Source organism: Oncorhynchus gorbuscha, linkage group LG03, assembly GCF_021184085.1.
Source record: "Oncorhynchus gorbuscha isolate QuinsamMale2020 ecotype Even-year linkage group LG03, OgorEven_v1.0, whole genome shotgun sequence".
In the NCBI taxonomy this organism is placed as follows: Eukaryota; Metazoa; Chordata; class Actinopteri; order Salmoniformes; family Salmonidae; genus Oncorhynchus; species Oncorhynchus gorbuscha.
The window spans coordinates 65,212,535-65,233,653 of record NC_060175.1 but is presented as its reverse complement, the minus strand read 5'-3'; the positions used below and the strand labels follow the sequence as shown (position 1 = coordinate 65,233,653).

The 21,119-nt window shown below is 45.2% G+C and overlaps 1 protein-coding gene across 2 annotated transcripts in view; it reads left to right on the top strand.

Annotated features, from left to right (window-relative positions):
• Nucleotides 1-21,119, top strand: part of LOC124031714 (cadherin-4-like) — a 380,434-nt gene that overhangs the window by 329,065 nt on the left and 30,250 nt on the right. For both annotated transcript variants that reach the window (XM_046343304.1, XM_046343303.1), the window contains 2 exons: nt 8,197-8,382; nt 13,305-13,558. In XM_046343304.1, the coding sequence (XP_046199260.1) occupies nt 8,197-8,382; nt 13,305-13,558 (440 nt within the window). The remainder of the gene's footprint in view (nt 1-8,196; nt 8,383-13,304; nt 13,559-21,119) is intronic.

Genomic DNA, 21,119 nt, shown 5'->3' with positions numbered 1-21,119 from the left:
AGTTCCCCCAGCAGCGATGAGTACCTCTTGAACAAGCCTGCTGTCCACACACACATTTTAGTCATTTAGCAGATGCTCTTATCCAGAGCGCCTATGTAGTCGTGGTCCCCTGTGGGATTTGAACCAGCAACCCTGGCGTTGCGAGTACCGTGCTCTACCAACGGAGCCACACGGGACACACACAGTCGTACCCTGGAGGCACCATGTTGCCAGACATCGTAAATGTGTGGAGGGTTGCAGATAGGGGAGAGGAGGAGGGATGAGATGAGGGGAGGCAGTGAGTAGAAGCAGTATTCCTGATAGTTGGGAAATGAGAAAACTCTGAATGATTTGTTATCCGAATGGCTGGAATGGGTAGGGTGGCTAAAAAATATATAAGGGAGGGATGGCTGAGAGTAAACAGCAGGGCTGTGATTTCGACAGCACAGTGCAAACAATTAAGCAATTAAGCAATTAAGCAGGCACTTCTGTACATAAGCAGGTACTTATGATTGTAAGCAAAGATGCCGTGGCTAGTGAAGGTCTTCACTTTTTTCTTACTTCAAAGGACATCTAAAAAGCGATTATATTAGCGTTTTTTCCCCTATAGATCTGCACAACCTACTCCACATGTTCAAAAGGAACGATGTCTTGATTGTGTACGTCTTCACACCCCTGAGTTGATACTTGATGGAAGCACCCTTGGGCAGCCATTGCCGCTGTGAATCATTTTGAATAATATTCCATTAACTTTGCACAACTCTTAGGGCAATATTATGCCCATTGGTTTTGTCCAAATTGCTCAAGTTCAGTAAATGTGTGAAGGAATCATTGAGTCAGTGCCGTGACCTCTCAGGAACACTCAACACCCCTTGGAAAGCCATTCCGGTGTGTCTTTGGCATAAACGTGTGCAATTGTCTCACTGAAACATGAAACTTTCAGAAGACTGGGGAGGTTTTTCCTTTAACTTTTTACCTGGGTTTTGCTCCTATCATATTTATTTTGATCCTGACAAACTCCCCAGTCCCTGCCGATGACAAGCATACCGATACCATGATGCTGGCACCACATGATGCAGCAACATGGAAAATGTGGAGTAGGTTGTGTTGTTTGGGAGGAGATTAATCAAATTTAAAGTCCAGGTAGGAGATAATGGACCTTATCGTATATTTATGTAGTTGGTACTGTATATTAATTAATATACATTACCAGTCAAAAGTTTGGAGACACCTACTCATTCAAGGGTTTTTCTTTATTTTAACTATTTTCTACATTGTAGAATAATAGTGAAGACATCAAAACTATAAAATAACACATATGGAATCATGTAGTAACCAAAAATGTGTTAAGCAAATCAAAATATATTTGATATTTGAGATTCTTCAAAGTAGCCACCCTTTGCCTTGATGACAGCTTTGCACCCTCTTGGCATTCTCTCAACCAGCTTCACCTGGAATGCTTTTCCAACAATCTTGAAGGAGTTCCTACATTGTGGAGGCCAGGTCATCTGGTGCAGCACTCCATCACTCTCCTTCTTGGTCAAATAGCCCTTACACAGCCTGGAGGTGTGTTGGGTCATTGTCCTGTTAAAAACAAATGATAGTGGGACTAAGTGCAAGCCAGACTGGATGGTGTATCGCTGCAGAATGCTGTGGTAGTCATGCTGGTTAAGTGTGCCTTGAATTCAAATCACAGACAGTGTCACCAGCAAAGCACCCTCACATCATCACACCCCCTCCTCCATGTTTCACGGTAGGAACCACACATGCGGGGGAACATCCATTCTCCACAAAGACACGGTGGTTGGAACCAAACATCTCACATTTGGACTCATCGGACCAAAGGCCAGATTTTCACCGGTCTCATGTCCATTTCTCATGTTTCTTGGCCCAAGAAAGTCTCTTCTTATTGGTGTCCTTGAGTAGTGGTTTCTTTGCAGCAATTCGACCATGAAGGCCTGATTCACACAGTCACCTCTGAACAGTTGATGTTGAGATGTGTCTGTTACTTGAACTTGGTGAAGCATTTATTTGGGCTGCAATTTCTGAGGCTGGTAACTCTAATGAACTTATCCTCTGCAGCAGAGGAAGTCTTCCTTTCCTTGGCGGTCCTCATGAGAGCCAGTTTCATCATAGCTCTTGATGGTTTTTGCGACTGCACTTGAAGAAACTTTCAAAGTTCTTGAGATTTTCCGAATCAACTGACCTTCATGTCTTAAAGTAATGATGGACTGTTGTTTCTCTTTCCTTATTTGAGCTGTTCTTGCCATAATATTGACTTGGTCTTTTACCAAATATGGCCATTTTCTGAATGTCACCCCTACCTTGTTGCAACACAACTGATTGGCTCAAAAACATTAATATGAAGTAAAGAAATTCCATAAGCTAACATTTAAAAAGGCACACCTGTTAATTGAAATACGTTCCAGGTGACTACCTCATGAAGCTGGTTGAGAGAATGCCAAGACTGTGCAAAGCTGTCATCAAGGCAAAGGGTGGCTTTCTTTGAAGAATGTAAAATATAAAATATATTTTGATTTGTTTAACACTTTTTTGGTTACTACATGATTCCATATGTGTTATTTCATAGTGTTGATGTCTTCACTTGTATTCTACAATGTAGAAAATCGTTTAAAAAATAAAGAAAACCCCTTGAATGAGTACAGATTTGTCCAAAGAAAGAAAAGTATTTTGTACATCAATTGTACAATGGATGCTCCCTGCATATAAAAACCACAAAGAACGCAAGATCTTAATTTCTATGACTCACACAATCTTTACAGAAAAAAAAATCTAATTGAATCAATTACATTTGGAAAAACGAATTTAAGTGTACATTAGCAAGCCAGCAGCAGCTGAAATAGAAAGTGAATTCTCTCCTCCCTTCCTCCCCGCTTTTAGCTTGTGGCTATCAAGTGTCTAACTGGCTAGGTTTAGGATATTTACTAGCCCATACCAGTGACAAACTTAGCTATGTTAGTGACATAATTGTTGTTACATTTTGACACAGGCCCTTGAGCAGGCGTATTCATGCATGTATGTGTATTTCATTAACCCTGTGTCAGTCATTAAGCCACGCCGAGCCCTCCAGTGGCCCAGGGGCGATCGGAGCTGATTAATTCAGCTGTTTATCGGAGCTCCAGTGCAAAAAAAAGGAAAGCGCTTACACAGGTGGAGCGCCTCGCGGCACAATAATTAGGAGAAAGCTGAGAGGTGAGGGAGAACGGGGGAGGGAGGCACCGTACGACAAGAGCAGGGGAACACGGGGATATAGGAAAGGTAAGAGACAGAAATGAGAGGAAAGAAAGGGACATCAGCAAAGGCGGTTTATTATGAAGCTTCACATATAATATATGTATATCCGACTGTACGGTATGTTTTGAGGCCATGTGGATGTCTTGTCAGCATGACTTTTAGCATGTGTTTTTTTCTTCTTCCTATCTGCAGCTTCTCCGGGTTGTGAGTAGGTGGGTGTGTTGGGGAGCTGAGGTGCTGAAAACAGCAGAAGTATCATTTCCACGCTGGACGTTACCATAGGAGTTAGCATTAGCATGCACCCTGGGGGGGCCAATAAGATCCTTACGAGGATGAGTTAGCAGATTTGCTAAGTATGTGTCAGGTGTAGAGCTCATCAGCGCTATGTTGCGCCACAGCCACACAGCAGGGGCAAGCACAGAGAGAGGGGAGGAGAAGGTTGTGGGCTGCAAGGCCAGAGAGTAAGTAGATGGGGATAGGGTGGAGGAGAGAAATTAACAATAGAAGGTGGTGGGTTGAAGGGGAAGAGAGTGAGGAGACAAATGAAAGCCGACAAACATTTTAATGGCAGAAATGTTCCTTCCAACAGTCATTTGTTCAATCATTTCACCACTTCTTTACTCCACTGACCATCAATGCACATTGTACAAATGTTCCAGAATTGGATCTGCTGTGGCATCTATGATGGACTATTCTAGCTTTTCCATATCCATAAGGAGAACACACACGGTCAGGACCACTGTAAATCAGACCCCCTTTAAAAAAAACTATATTAGGATTCTACAGTTGCGGTAGCTGATTGATGATAGTAGTTTGTAACGGATGGAGTCTCATCCACTGTATTTTTGTTGTGTTGAAGTGCATGTCAATCACCCAGCACAAATGGGGGTTAGCTGAATAAATGCTGTGGCGGATATTGATGATGATCACCCTTGTTATTTTGCAAAGTGGAGGTCTTGGATTCACAATGAGAAGGGCACTTTTTACAAGCTCCCTCTACAAATCTTCCAGTTCACCAGTGGGCTACATAAAAGCCACTTTGTCGACAATGAAGGCCATTAAGCAAATATTTAGTGTTTGCAGCAAACCCAATAAATCTATCAAAGCGTCCCAGAAATAGAAAGTTTTGGAGAATTTCTCTTTAATGTTACAGATTAATATTTCATCAGGCCTATCAGAGGCTGACCTATTTTTCAAGGCGGCAAGGCAGGCAGGCAGTGGGTGGGGTGTTTATGTGTTTCAAAGTGGATGTGTTCATCTGTTTGTGTGATTATCTTTGTACTTTTGCCTGTGAGTTTAAGAAAAAAGTAGATGTGTGTGTGTGTGTGTTCCCTGTGCTCAGTAGTGAGGAATAATCCCAGCCAGTAGGAAACACCAGCTTGGCCTGGATCCTTTTCCCCTCTCTCATCCTGACATCACCTGGGCTCCATGATGAAGCTCTCTGTCACCCCAATCTGCCCCTCTCCCACCGCCCCTCCCCTTCTCTCCCCTGCCTCCCCCTCTCCCCTTTCCCCCTACCACCCCCTCTCTCCTCTCATCTGGTTCCTCCTACCTCCTGCTCTGCCTCCCCCTCCTCACTGCCAATAATGTGACGGCAGGATGAAGACAGTCCTCGTGCACTATTACTTTGACTGTGTGATTATTCCTCTGTTCTTTCTGTTATTCACTGTGGGCCTGGAACGCCTTAAAATGACACCCCTCTTAAGCACAGACCCACTGGCACAGACGTCAGTTCAACGTCTATTTTTATTTACATTTGGTTGACTTCTCAACTAACATGAATTCAACTTGAAATCACCCCTCCCCCAAAAAATCCCAGTGAAATTGGACTCATGAAATTCCCTTACGTTGATGACTTTCCACATTGATTCAACAAATTATTTTGTTGAAATTACGTGGAAACAAAGTTGATCAAACCATGTTTTTCCCTGTGGGGACAGTGGGGACCCTTGTTCTGTAGACTCTATAGCAGCCTTTGAGTTTGTGAGTGTGGTTATGTATGGTCCCTATACAGTGGGGCAAAAAAGTATTTAGTCAGCCACCAATTGTACAAGTCCTCCCACTTAAAAAGATGAGAGAGGCCTGTAATTTTCATCATAGGTACACTTCAACTATGACAGACAAAATGAGAAAAGAAAATCCAGAAAATCACATTGTAGGATTTTTAATGAATTTATTTGCAAATTATGGTGGAAAATAAGTAGTTGGTCAATAACAAAGTTTATCTCAATACTTTGTTATATACCCTTTGTTGGCAATGACAGAGGTCAAACGTTTTCTGTAAGTCTTCACAAGGTTTTCACACACTGTTGCTGGTATTTTGTCCAATTCCTCCATGCAGATATCCTCTAGAGCAGTGATGTTTTGGGGCTGTTGCTGGGCAACACGGACTTTCAACTCCCTCCAAAGATTTTCTATGGGGTTGAGATCTGGAGACTGGCTAGGCCACTCCAGGACCTTGAAATGCTTCTTACGAAGCCACTCCTTCGTTGCCCGGGCGGTGTGTTTGGGATCATTGTCATGCTGAAAGACCCAGCCACGTTTCATCTTCAATGCCCTTGCTGATGGAAGGAGGTTTTCACTCAAAATCTCAAGATACATGGCCCCATTCATTCTTTCCTTTACACGGATCAGTCGTACTGGTCCCTTTGCAAAACAACAGCCCCAAAGCCTGATGTTTCCACTCCCATGCTTCACAGTAGGTATGGTGTTATTTGGATGCAACTCAGCATTCTTTGTCCTCCAAACACGACGAGTTGAGTTTTTACCAAAAAGTTATATTTTGGTTTCATCTGACCAAATGGCATTCTCCCAATCTTCTTCTGGATCATCCAAATGCTCTCTAGCAAACTTCAGACGGGCCTAGACATGTACTGGCTTAAGCAGGGGGACATGTCTGGCACTGCAGGATTTGAGTCCCTGGCAGTGTAGTGTGTTACTGATGGTAGGCTTTGTTACTTTGGTCCCAGCTCTCTGCAGGTCATTCACTAGGTCCCCCCGTGTGGTTCTGGGATTTTTGCTCACCGTTCTTGTGATAATTTTGACCCCACGGGGTGAGATCTTGCGTGGAGCCCCAGATCGAGGGAGATTATCAGTGGTCTTGTAAGTCTTCCAATTTCCTAATAATTGCTCCCACAGTTGATTTCTTCAAACCAAGCTGCTTACCTATGGCAGATTCAATCTTCCCAGCCTGGTGCAGGTCTACAATTTTGTTTCTGGTGTCCTTTGACAATTCTTTGGTCTTGGCCATAGTGGAGTTTGGAGTGTGACTGTTTGAGGTTGTGGACAGGTGTCTTTTATACTGATAACAAGTTCAAACAGGTGCCATTAATACAGGTAACGAGTGGAGGACAGAGGAGCCTCTTAAAGAAGAAGTTACAGGTCTGTGAGAGCCAGAAATCTTGCTTGTTTGTAGTTGACCAAATACTTATTTTCCACCATAATTTGCAAATGAATTAATTAAAAATCCTACAATGTGATTTTCTGGATTTTTTTTTCTAATTTTGTCTGTCATAGTTGAAGTGTACCTATGATGAAAATTACAGGCCTCTCTCATCTTTTTTAAGTGGGGGAACTTGCACAATTGGTGACTGACTAAAAACTTTTTTACCCCACTGTATGTCCCTAAATGTCCCTATTATAGAAAAAACTTTCCTCAAATCAGCATGGAGAATACCCTGGCCTAGCCAACAACAACATCAAAACAGACTTAGTGAAGAGTGTATACACACACACACACACACACACACACACACACACACACACACACACACACACACACACACACACACACACACACACACACACACACACACACACACACACACACACACACACACACACACACACACACACACACACACACACACACACACACACACACACACACACACACACACACACACACACACACACACACACATTCGCACGCTGCCTCTTTATCCAATCCCAGCAGACGAACAGGACCACCCCGGGAACCCTCTTTTTCCTGAAGAATGTCATTGGTTCTCTAGACGACCATCTTGCTAGAGCTTCCTAATCTCACTGTGTTTGTGTGCTGGGTCACAGTGTGTCTCAGCGTGTCTCGCTGGGGGGGCCTAATGTTATTGTGTGTAGTCTATGCAGACAGAGAAGGTCTCCTGCGCCTGTAGGGCAGGGATCATCAGCTAGATTCAGCCACGGGACGATTTTTTTCTTGAGTGGATGGTTGGGGCCCGGAACAAAATTACAAATAATTTATAGACTGCAACTTGACTGCAAAAAGCCCAAACAAATATAATATTTGACCAAAAAATAATATATATATATATATATATTTTCAAACCTTATTTACATTTGTATACTATCACATACAGTAGGTCTCTCTATATCTACAGTATATCTCTCTACTTTCCCAAAATGTCAATCACTTGGAGCTGATTTGCTGTTGTCTATACAGTCTTTTATATCCAACAATTAAAATAATAAAATCACCCGCGGGCCGAATTCGTCCCGCGGGCTGCCAGCTGGGGGGCCTGCTTGACAGACTGCTAAGCTGTGATCAGTTCCCAACCATAACAGACAGACTGACTCCTCTGCTGTCCTTATCAGGACAAAACACATGTGTTTCTGCAGGACATCTAAAAACCCACCCAGAGACACACAAACACATGTCCACTGTCGCTTAAGCCCTCCCAAAAGCAGGCCATTTCTCTCTCTCTCTCTCCACCCCCCGCTCCCTCCATCAGTCTCTCAGAAGAACAGAAAGATGGGGAGAGGGCAATAAGAAACATTTTCAAAATGTGGAGGCAAGAGGATAGCGTGGGTGTTTAGCTTGTTTAATGCCCCTAACGCACCGGAGTAGTGCTTGTGGAGTGACGAGATAGTTAAGCCATTCGACTGCCTACTTACACAAAGAAGGAGGAGGTGGAGACTTCTGCTAACTCCTCTCATCTCTCTCTCCCTCTTTCTTACCCCTCGCAGTTTTCAGGGGAGGTCCCAGAGAACCGGGTCAATGTTGTGGTTGCCAACCTGACCGTGATTGACCGGGACCAGCCACACTCGCCCAACTGGAATGCCGTGTACAGGATCATCAGCGGAGACCCGATAGGTCACTTCACCATCATCACCGACCAACACACCAACGACGGCATGGTTACCGTATTGAAGGTAAGGCCCTGTGGGCAATCAAAACAATGGTACATGATCTCAGACAACAGCAAAAATGCAGTGGAGAGTTTTGTCTATAGCAGATTGGTTCAAAGCTGTTCCACGGAGATTTACATGTAGGAAAGTAACAGAAAAAAAGCACCCAATTCTGTTTGACCTTTGCTCTGAAAAACATTTCATATTGAATGGGCAGGTGGTGCTAAAATAGTGAACAATTCCACGTCAATCAGCAACTGCGAAATCTAGTGATGACCTGGTGAAAACGGATATTCTCCAGGTCTCACCTAGACCCACTTATCATATCCATTTCAAAAGCACACTTCTTCACCGAGCCTACAGAAAGGTCAAGGTTGAGTGAGGACTGTTGTTGTCAGGTCTATATCATATGATATTTTATTTTAGTAACCATACGACATGTCCTTGTGAGGTTGATGTAGCACATACAGTGTTATCCCATTAATCTGTGTGTTGCGTGTCAGATCTATAAGTCAGTGTGTGTCCGCCCCAGGCTGTACACTAGCTATAGGCTGGGGAGGGGCAGCTAAGGACACAACACAATGGGAGCTTTGACTTTGAAACCCCCTAGCTAAGTCTAATTGAGGGATAGGGTAGGGCCTTCACAAGCACATGGGCGCGCATGTATGCACCAACCTCACACACACACACACACACACACACACACACACACACACACACACACACACACACACACACACACACACACACACACACACACACACACACACACACACACACACACACACACACACACACACACACACACACACACACACACAATGGCTACTAAGACCATTGCAACAAATTCGATATTGATTTCTCAATTACAAATTGCAGTGGTGTTATAATATTCTAGCTACTGAGGTGGATGGATACAACAACACAGCCGTGTCTTGTCATCCTATCTGTTTACCGTTTTAGGAACAGGTTTGTGTGTGTGTGTGAGTTTTTGTGTGTGTGCGTGCCTGTACAGGTATACTGTATACGGCGTGTATATTTTGACTAGTTTATTGATGAGCTGCCCCTGTAGAGCCAGTTGTAATTCCTCTTTCTGCTCCTTTTGTCTGTCTGTGTGACTCTACAATAACATTTTGAGGAATGGCATTAACACCCCTCTATTTCTCTCCGCACCTCAGGCACTGGCATTTTGCTTTCCTTCATTATCTCTAGATGACTGGATTTTACACTGAACCAAAAATATTAACGGAATAAGTGTTGGTCCCATGTTTTATGAGCTGAAATGAAAGATCCCAGAAAGGTTCCACATGCACAAACAGCTTATTTCTCTCAATTAGTGTACAAATTGGTTTACATCCCTGTTAGTGAGCATTTTGCCTTTACCAAGATAATCCATCCACCTGACAGGTGTGGCATATTAAGAAGCTGATTAAACAGCAGGATCATTACACAGGTGCATCTTGTGCTGGGGACAATAAAAGGCCACTCTAAAATGTGCAGTTTTGTCACACAATGCCACAGATGACTCACGTTTTGAGGGAGCGTGTAATTGGCATGCTGACTGGAAGAATGTCCACCAGAGCTGTTGAATGCTACCATAAACCGCCTCCAACGTCGTTTTAGAGAATTTGGCAGTATGTCCAACCGGCCTCACAACCGCAGACCGTGTGTAAATACGACAGCCCGTGACCTGCACGTCCGGCTTCTTCACCTGTGAGATCGTTTGTGGACAGCCACCCGGACAGCTGATGAAACTGTGGGTTTGGACAACCAAAGAATTTCTGCACAGAATCCGTCTCAGGGAAGATCATCTGAGTACTCGTCGTCCTCACCAGGGTCTTGACCGGACTGCAGTTCGGCGTCGTCACCGACTTCAGTGGGCAAATACTCACCTTGGATGGCCACTGGCACACTGGAGAAGTCTGCTCTTCACGGATGAATCGCGGTTTCAACTGTACCGGGCAGATGTGGCGTGTTGGTGAGCGTTTTACTGATGCCAACGTTGTGAACAGAGTGCCCCGTGGTGGCGGTGGGGTTATGGCATGGGCCGGCAAAAACCACAGTCAACGAACACAATTGCAATTTTATCGATGGCAATTTGAATGCACAGAGATACCGTGAGGAGATCCTTGAGGCCCATCGTCGTGCCTTTCATCCATCGCCATCACCTCATGTTTCAGCATGATAATGCACAGGCCCACGTCGCAAGGATCTGTACACAATTCCTGAAAATATCTCCGTTCTTCCATGGCCTGCATACTCACCAGATGTCGCCGATTGAGCATGTTTGGGATGCTATTTCACAGCTATTGAAGAGGAGTGGGATAACATTCCACAGGCCACAATCAACTGCCTGATTAACTCTATGCGAAGAAGAAGTGTCGCGCTGCATGAGGCAAATGGTGGTCACACCAGATACGGACTGATTTTCTGATCCACGCCCCTACCTTTTTTAAGGTATCTGTGACCAACAGTTGCATGTCTGTATTCCCAGTCATGTGAAATCCATAGATTAGGGCCTAATGAATTGATTTTCTTATATGAACTGTAACTCAGTAAAATCTTTGAAATTGTTGCATGTTGCGTTTATATTTTTGTTCAGTGTAGAATACTTTTCATCACTACTCGCTCCCTGATGTACAATTGAGCAGGCAGGCGGGCGGGCAGCCGTAAGCTGCCGTAGAAACCCCAGGGAGGATATCAGGAAATCATAAATTAAGAGCCAGGAGCAGCGCGAGGAATAGACCGTCTCAACAAGTAAACAGGAAGGCTTTGAGTCTCTCTGGGGAGCGGAGCCGGAATGGCTACCAACTCTAATCGGTTTCACATCAGACAACCTGGAACGCATAGGTAGCAGGGAAACGGGGGAACATCACAGAGCCGCATTTGAATTCTTGTGGTATGTGTTTACTGAGGAGGCCTCTCTGGCTGCTAGTGGAGGCACATCAGCAGAACACGCTGACATCTCTCACATGCTTACTGAGACAGCTCCCCTGGGACCCATCGCTGCTCCGTAAACAAGGACTGAGGTCTTAACCTGCACATGTCACGCGTGTAGAGAACTCTCTGCGGAACCAATAAGAACACCAATAAGGAATCCTGGATTGAAACAGAGGCACCACAGAATCACATACACACAAACATACACACACATGCGCACGTATGCACACGCACACACACACTATTTTGCCTTTAATAAGTCATTAGGATATGTAAATTCAAGAAGCCTGTGATGAACACAGGAAATGATAGGGGTGACTACACACCAGAGAGAAGAAAGGAGAGGAGCGGGAAGGAGGAAGTGAAGAGTAGACGGGAGAGTTGCCAATGAGGAGAGGAGGCAGGATAGATTATATTAGGAGGAGGGAGGGAGGGAGGGAAGTGAGGAGAAGGGGGAGCAGGGGAATGGAAGCGCTTAGGAGGAGAGGGGATGAAGAGCAGATTCGGGAAGGAGAAGAGGAACGAGAGGGATGGAGTAAAAGGTGGAGGGGGAGAGGTAATGAGTGATGGATCACAGGAAGGAGGTGGAGGCTAGGTTATTGACCTATAACCCCCTCGTTCTGCTCTCCTCCCCTAGGATGTGTGTGTGTTAGTGAGCCTTCAGATACGCCGGACCTCCCTGTGCACTGAACACCACTGGCTATGGATCAAAGAGCTCCGAGTACACCACTGGTTCACCCAAAACAGACACACACAAAAGGGCAGGGCACGTACACAGAGACAGAAGGGCAGGGCACGCCAACACCAGCCATCTCTTCTTATTACTTGTGCACGTACACACATACCCCACCGTGGCATCTGTCAGATCCAATCCCCTCATCATCCTGGCTGCTTGATTATGAATGCTTTTTATATCTCTGCCCGGCGTGTCCGTTCGCTGCTAACACTGAGGCGATGCAACACACAGATGTGCTCCAAATCATTACAGTCACAATCAAACCCAGCAGACAACAGCCCCCTTGGCGCTAATCATCAACCGGATAGCTAACTGTAATCAGACCGAGCATCACGCAACACCCAACATATTTGTTTGTGTGTTTCTGGTTATTTGAATCTGGGTTTGTGTTGTCTTCATTAAGCCAGCCCAGAGCTGTCGCTCCGTTTTAGGGTCACAGGGCAGATCGCCCTTGTAGGTGGCTGGAGCTAGCCGACACACACACACACACACACACACACACACACACACACACACACACACACACACACACACACACACACACACACACACACACACACACACACACACACACACACACACACACACACACACACACACACACACACACACACACACACACACACACACACACACACACAGTGAGGAGTTTACCCAGCGTGAACTGAACAGGGAGCACTACAGCAGCCAGTCCATGAATAGTTTAAGGCCTGCCTAACCCACTCAGTGTTAGCAGGGTAACTACAGGTAGGGGTATAGAGGTCCCTCGAAGTTTAACGGGAAAGTTGTTCAAATTCATCCCAGCTATCGCGGAAGCAAGCACTACTCAGCACCAGGACTCAGCTCTCTCGCTCTCTCTCTCTGTGCATGTTTAACACCTGTAGGTGGAGGATAGAGGGACTGAGGAACTGGAGGAGAATGTTTAACTGTTCTGGGGATGGGGATGGGTGGGGGTTAGATAGGGATCAAACCCACAGTGCTCTCTTGTTATTTCTCTCCCGTATATATTTCTTCTCACCATAGTGCAGGGTTTGTTTCTTTCCTGCTTTCTTTCTCCCGGTTTATTCGACCCTTCCTAGTATTCTCTTATTATCCATTTCTCTCGCTCTCTTGTCTCTCGCTACCTCATCATTGATTTGTCTTCTGTTTGTATTTGCCTTCCTTTTTCACTACAGCTTTGCCTCTTTCTCTCTCTGATTGCTATTACCGTTTGACGGACTGTGAGATGACTGATTGTAGCCTAATTATCTCCACCTCTCCTCCTCTCCAGCCGGTGGACTTTGAGCAGAACAGAGCCTTCATGCTGACGGTGGTGGTCAACAACCAGGCCCCGCTGGCAAGTGGGATCCAGTCGTCCCTCCAGTCCACATCTGGGGTCACCATCTCTGTGGTAGACATCAACGAACCGCCCTACTTCCCTACTAATCCCAAGTCCATCCGCTTTGAGGAAGGTGTCCCCGCTGGCACTTCTCTCACCACATTCTCAGCCAGCGACCCTGACCGTTTCATGCAGCAGAGCATCAGGTACTGGACACACACATTTACACACACACACACACACATACAGACACACACACACACATTCACGCATGCACGCACACGCTCACACTCTTTCCCAACCCTGACTGCTTCCTGAGCTGAGCATTAGGTACAGTGGGGAACTATGCCCTACAAACTGTCTCTCCTCTCTCTCTCTTAAGATTTCTATGTAAACTCACTCAGTACAGAGCTGCCCTTCCCCCTGTATAAACTAGCAGTAGTGGCATAGTGGCCAAGTGCCATCTTAGGGCTTATACAGGCAGCAAAAAGTAGTTGCATAGTGAAGCAAAAAAATATATGTTTTATATAGTATAAGCTTTTTTCTATTTACATTAGCAACGGTATGCCGCATGCCAAGAGAGAGTTTGGGGGCTTGGCGATGTGACGTGACATGAATGTTCTACCTCAATAGCTCAAATGTACTGTAAACATCACAGTAGCCAGTAAGCATGCAAACTCTTCCACTAGCTAACATTATGCAAGCACCTTTTCATCTACCATTATTACACTCTTGATTAATGCAATAAAACCATATGACAATCTTGAATAATGCAACAAATCACAAGCTTGTGCAGATATTTAAAGTTTATTTTCTCGTCCACGCACTCATTCATTTAGCTGCAAGACCATTACACGGGAAAAAGTGGCACAACCGCTAGCTAACGTCAAGTAACAACATTTGTTTCATCAAGTAGCTAAATTATCATAGCAAGAATGAACGTTTACCCCTCTCGGACGAATATAAAAGTACAGTAATGCCATCATACATTGTCAGTCATCACAGAGCTCGGTAGCTAACAAGCTAACCAAATGTCTGCATCCTCCTCACAGACTACCAATAGCTAATGCTAAAGTCAGCCAACGTTAGCTGAACCGTAGCTAGGTTGCTTTTTGGCCTACTTTCCGCATTGACGTTACCTTTGAACACGTTTCACCAAATGACGGCCCGCGCTGGTTTTATTTGGTCCCCCACTATATATTTTTTTTTGGGGGGGGAGACATAATACTAAAAACACCACATTTTTGGGGGGCATTTTGGAAATCTGTTCCCAAATGTAAGCAAGGCTTGAGAAATTATTATGTTTTAGTCAAATACTATACAGAACAAAATATAAATGCAACATGCAACAATTTCAAATATTTTACTGAGTTCATGTAAGGAAATCAGTCAATTGAAATAAATTGATCTGTTGGTCACAGATACCTCAAAAAAAGGCAAGGATCAGAAAACCAGTCAGTATCTGGTGTGACCACCATTCATGCAGCGCAACATATCTCCTCCGCATAGAGTTGATCAGGCTGTTGATTGTGGGCTTTGGAATGTTGTCCCACTCCTCTTCAATGGCTGTGCAAGGTTGCTGGATATGGCGGAAACTGGAGCACGTTGTCATACACATCGGTCCAGAGCATCCCAAACATGCTCAATTGGTAACATGTCTGGTGAGTATGCAGGCCATGGGAGAACTGGGAAATGTTCAGCGTCCATGAATTGCGTATGAGGTGATGGCGGCGGATGAATGCCACGACAATGGGCCTCAGGATCTAATCACGGTATTTCTGTGCATTTAAAATGCAATTGTGTTTGTTGTCCATAGCTTATGCCTATGCATACAATAACCCCATCGCCACCTTGGGACACTCTGTTCACAGCGTTGACATCAGCAAACCAATCGTCCACACAACTCCATACACGTGGTCTGCGGTTGTGAGGCGTCTTATGGGAGATAAATTCAATTCTCTGGCAACAGCTCTGGTGGACATTGCTGCAGTATGCATGCCAATTTGCTGCTCCCTCAAAACTTTTTTAGGGTGGCCTTTTATTGTCCCCAGCACAAGGTGCACCTGTGTACTGATCATGCTCTTTAATCAGATTATTGATATGCCACACCTGTCAGGTGGATGGATTATCTTGGCAAAGGAGAAATGCTCACTAACAGGGATGTAAACACATCTGTGCACACAATTTGAGAGAAATAAGCTTTTTGTGCGTATGGTACATTTCAGCTCATGAAACATAGGACTAACACACATATTGCGTTTATATTTCTGTTCAGTGTATATCTGTTTGAGTTTCCTGTGTTCAATTTACAGTCTAAAAATTACTTTTAATTATGTTCTGGACCCCTACCATCCTGTCAACAAAAAATTGGCAAGCAACTGAATCTAGTAAATGATCCCTGCCTTAGAGCAAACCATGCTTCATTTCATCAATATCATGCAAATCAGTACATGCGACTGACAAAGTTGTTAGTTCACTGCGTTTCTACTTTCGTTTTCTGCTTGCTTTTGCATTGAAATCAATTCTGGTGGTCCGAGATTCCCTTCAATTTCAGAATAACCGGCTGTTACTGCAATTTAGGCAAAAACTCAATACAACAAGTCTCCAATATAAGGATGCCTATACATTTAATCTCTTTCAAAACCATTATGATTTTTACTGTAGGAGCATTTGGCTCAATGATACAATTCTGTTTACACCCAACGGCTCAGAGAGGCGGTGACTCTTGAGGAAGGCTCTCCTGCAACCTCCAGCGGTGGTTCGAGATGTGACCAGTTCGCAAGTTTACATTGCAGTATTTTCTCTAAATCTGTAGGCAATCTCTTGTAGTGAGAATAGGGCCATACGTGCACGGATATAAAAAGAGAGAGCGACAGAGAGAGAGAGAGAGGGAGGATGAAAGTGAAATGTGGACCATGGTTCTTGGCAGTGTCATCTCTCAGCAGTCCAGTCTGCCAGTGCTCGCTCGGCGCCAGCACAGGGCACTGCGTTAGGAGGGCACGAGGGTTAATGGGGAGCACTGCCCCCTGGGTAACCGAAGCCATGTGTATTCTAAAGGTATAGATAGGACACACACACACACACATACAGCATCTGGCCCCTGCTCGAAGGCCTGACACAGCAGTCTGTACACCTGCAGTGTTCCCAGGGCTCTCACACTATTGGCTGTGAATCTAAACCAACCTTTTAAAGCCGTCTGTGGAGCACAGCAGTGTCTTCACTTCCTCAATGTCAGCTGATTTATGACATGATTATGTTGATTATGATGTAGGAGGGAGGGGCTACATTTTTCTTTCACACATACTTGCAAGCACGCACATACAGTCACTCACTCACTTAAACACATGTGTGCAGTGGTGGAAAAAGTACCCATACTTGATTAAAAGTAAAGATACCTTAATAGAATATTACTAAAAGTAAAAGTGAAAGTCACCCAGTAAAATATGCATTCAGTAAAAGTCTAGAAGTGTTTGGTTTTAAATATATTTAAAGTGGCAATCAGCAGTAGAAACAAGAACACAGTGACATCCCTCAACCCCTGTTTCGGTAAGAAACTGGAGCTGGAGAAATTCAACCACTCAAATTCATAAACAGAGCTATGGATGCAAGGACTAATTATCCATGATATCAAATTATAGTTTTAACCATATTGTGAGGCTGTATAGTGTTAGTTTACATTTTCTTTGTTGGAGTAAAACAAGTTTATATTTGGGGATCTGATGGTGTACGACAGTAAAACTAAGCTCACGAGGCATTTATAAGTTATATTATTCAAGAATCAATAGGTGCATATCATTCATTTATAATTCCAAAAATGGATGTAGCAACTACTGATTGCCCCTTTAAGTATGAAAAGTAAATCATTTAAAATTCCTTAAATTAAGGAAACCAGACGGCACTATTTAAAAAAAATAATAATAATTAATTTACGGATAGCCAGGGACACACTCCAAAATGTATGGAGTAAATAATATGTAGTGAAGTAAGAGTACAAATTCCCCAAAATATGACTTAAGCAGTACTTTAAAGTATTTTTACTGAAGTACATTACACAATTGCTAGTGTGTATGTATGGTGTTTGTCTGTATGTTTTCTCCCTGGCTGGGTCAGTCTGGTGACTAAGTGGATGGCTGTGTCTATGAGAGGGCCAGGCCATCACCCCACCCCAAACCCCACATTCATCATCATGTACCCTTTTCTCCTCTCTCTCTCTCTCTCTCTCTCTCTCTGGGGCAAAGATCTAAACAAATTTGCCAGTTAATTTTACTGCAAATTAGTGTAAATTATAATTATAATGTAGGAAGACGCCAAAGTCACCAGCTGGGCTCTCTGTCTTGCTGCAGCTCTCTGTCTTTCTCTTCTGTCTCTCTTTGCTTTCTCTCTCTCCCCCTCCCCCCTTTCCCTCGTGCTCTCCCGATCCTTTTCCGTACACCAGTTTTAGTCCGCAGTACATCTTGGAGATAAGTTTGAGTAGCTGAGGCACACTGTGTTCTGTCATGGCCTGCCTCACACATTCACAATCTCTCCCTTTTTCTTTATCTTCCTCTTTTCCTCTCTCTCCACCCCTCTCTCTCTCTCACACACACACACACACACACACACACACACACACACACACACACACACACACACACACACACACACACACACACACACACACACACACACACACACACACACACACACACACACACACACACACACACACACACTGATACACAATCTCCCCACCACAATCAATTCTCCTGCACATCTAGTGTTTTACCATAGCCCAGCCCTGGCACCTTAAGAAACTAGTGGGACAGTTTGCCCACATCAGCCTCCAATGTGGTTTCATCTGAGAGGTCCCATGTGGCTCAGTTGGTAGAGCATGGTGCTTGCAATGCCAGGGTTGTGGGTTTGTTTCCCACAGGGGACCAGTATGAAAATATATGCACTCTGAATAAGAGCGTCTGCTAAATGACATGAATCTGTATTGCAGTCCTATAGAGTGAGAGGCGTAAAAAGGCATCGGGCTAGGATCATGCAGGGAAACTAATCACTTGGATTCTTATTCCTCAAAGGAAATGTAATCATACATAATGAATGTGTGCTAAGTCACGCCAATCAACCAAACCATGTATTATCTTGTTTGTAGTCAGCCATTACACTCCGTCCTCACAATCAGACACGGGGGAACAGAAACCATGCAAAGTTTTGATGGAAGTTTTATCTGTGGTTTTTCGTTTTATTATCAGCTGAAACTTTTGATCGGAAGCCCATCTTCGTAGCCAAGTGAGCAGAGTTCGTGTGTGTTGACTATCTAGCAATTTGTCACGACTGATTTTTTTGGTGACTGATTTGAGGCACAACTCCCTTTGTATGTGTGACTACTGCCAGGTTCAAAGGTCAGCGATCTCTCTATGTGACTGAGGGAGACCAGACAAATGTAATGTGAGGGTAGGAAAGACGAAGGGTGCTGCTGAATAAAGAGAAAAGGAAAAGGCAATGAACAAGATGGAGAGTGAGAGGAGGAAACGCAGGGGCCGGGGAGGTTTGGAGATTTGAAAGAGGGAAGGGGGAGGTCAGGACCAGAACTTGACAGTTTTTCTTCAGACTAATGGCAGGCAGTGAGTTCTAGGGGTGGTTGAGGGGGACAGAGGCCAGGGTATGGGGGAATGGGAGGGGGGACAGAGGCCAGAGTATGGGGAAATGGGAGGGGGGAGAGAGGCCAGGGTATGGGGGAATGGGAGGGGGGAGAGGCCAGGGTATGGGGGAATGGGAGGGGGAGAGAGGCCAGGGTATGGGGGAATGGGAGGGGGAGAGAGGCCAGGGTATGGGGGTATGGGGGAATGGGAGAGGGGGAGAGAGGCCAGGGTATGGGGGAATGGGAGGGGGGACAGAGGCCAGGGTATGGGGGAATGGGAGAGGGGGAGAGAGGCCAGGGTATGGGGGAATGGGAGGGGGGACAGAGGCCAGGGTATGGGGGAATGGGAGAGGGGAAGAGGCCAGGGTATGGGGGAATGGGATGGGGGACAGAGGCCAGGGTATGGGGGAATGGGAGGGGGGACAGAGGCCAGGGTATGGGGGAATGGGAGGGGGGGAGAGAGGAATCAGGCATTACCTGTCAGTGCCAGACGAGCGAGGCGAGGTGTGGGATTGGAGATGCACGCATAAATGATTACCCAGACCACCCTGCATGGGCTGGCTGAAGGTGAGGAGGACATGTATTTTTGATTATCAAGGACAGGCTTTGAAAAAAATACATTTTCTTCCTCCTACCACTACTATCGCTGACTCCAACAGACTTCATACTAGATCGTATTCACTCCTCACACCCACTTGCCAGTACCACAAAGCTGTCATATGGATAGAGAGACTGATCAAGGTAGTATGCAGACGATGGAATTATGCAGCTTGGATACTAACACTTACTATAACTTGCACTTCTCCTTGTTGTCTTTTAAAGCACCAGAGCTAACAATGGCTGTCGGTTCCAGACAGTAGAGAAGCAGTAAGAACCAAAGAAATGAAATGATAAAACTGCCCACCAACCCCAGGTCTTGATATCAGCAATGAAATCATAGAATTGACTCTGGCCTGCCAAGCCAGATTGCTGTTACTTGAAAAGTGCTTTTCCCAGTCGTGTACTGTTAGGTCAGTTGGAGAAGGCAGCAGTAGTCTGTGTTCTTTCACACACTGACTCGCTCACCAGCTGCTGTGTGCGGGTCTTGTAGAATGTGTATGTTTGTTTCGTGTGTGTGCAAATCACGTGGGATCGCTGGAGGCTGGAGGTGGGGCCTCCGATCCGTCGGGTAGATTTAGCTCGGCGCCAGTTCTGTAACGTATCCAACGTCTGTCACTGCGGCAGCCCAGGCGTCCCAACAGAAACAGGAAGTGACACTTCATTTGCTGACTGCTATGGCGACTGCCAATCACCCAGGCAGTGGGATTGGTTCACAGTGTGGCGTGACTATAATGCGGTCACTATGGGTATGACGAAGTAAAAGCCAGCACAGCTTTCCCTTGGATTTGACACATCATCCTCCGTTAGAGCTGACAGTCACGTGAAATCCCAGCTGAAAATCTGACATTCAAACTAGAAATTAATTAAGAGGAAGTGATGTTCAACACGAGCCGCCGAGATTGAGATCTGCACTCAGGACCCACTGAGGTGCCCTTAATGTGCCCGATTGTTTAAAGAAAATGTCTAATTACACACCCGATCGTCTCTTCAATGCGGGGGGGAAATTGGCTTGCGCTGGAGTGCTATAATGCACTTAATAAACTTGATCTAAGTTTTATTTTAACTGTGTTAGGCACTGTTCGGGGGATGTAATTAATGAGTAATGTTCGAGCGTCAGGCTCTGGGGAGCAGACCTTTTGTGTCATGTCTTTTATCATCACAGACCTCTAACTTTTAATGTTACCAGATAAGGGAGGGGGAGAGAGGGACGAGAGAGGACAGGACCATAATGGAGGTGAGGGGCGAAAGGGTGTGTCCATTTCCCCCTCTCTACCTCTTTATTTTACTATTTCCTGCTCACCAACTCCAGCCTCAGCTTCTTCATCTCCTTCTCAGGTGTGACTGCTCTCCACTGGAGACCTAGAGTACAACCTGGACCTGCCTCCACAGACAGACAGAGACCTAGAGTACAACATGGACCTGCTTCCACACGCAGACAGAGACCTAGAGTACAACCTGGACCTGCCTCCACACGCAGACAGAGACCTAGAGGACAACCTGGACCTGCCTCCACAGGCAGACAGAGACCTAGAGGACAACCT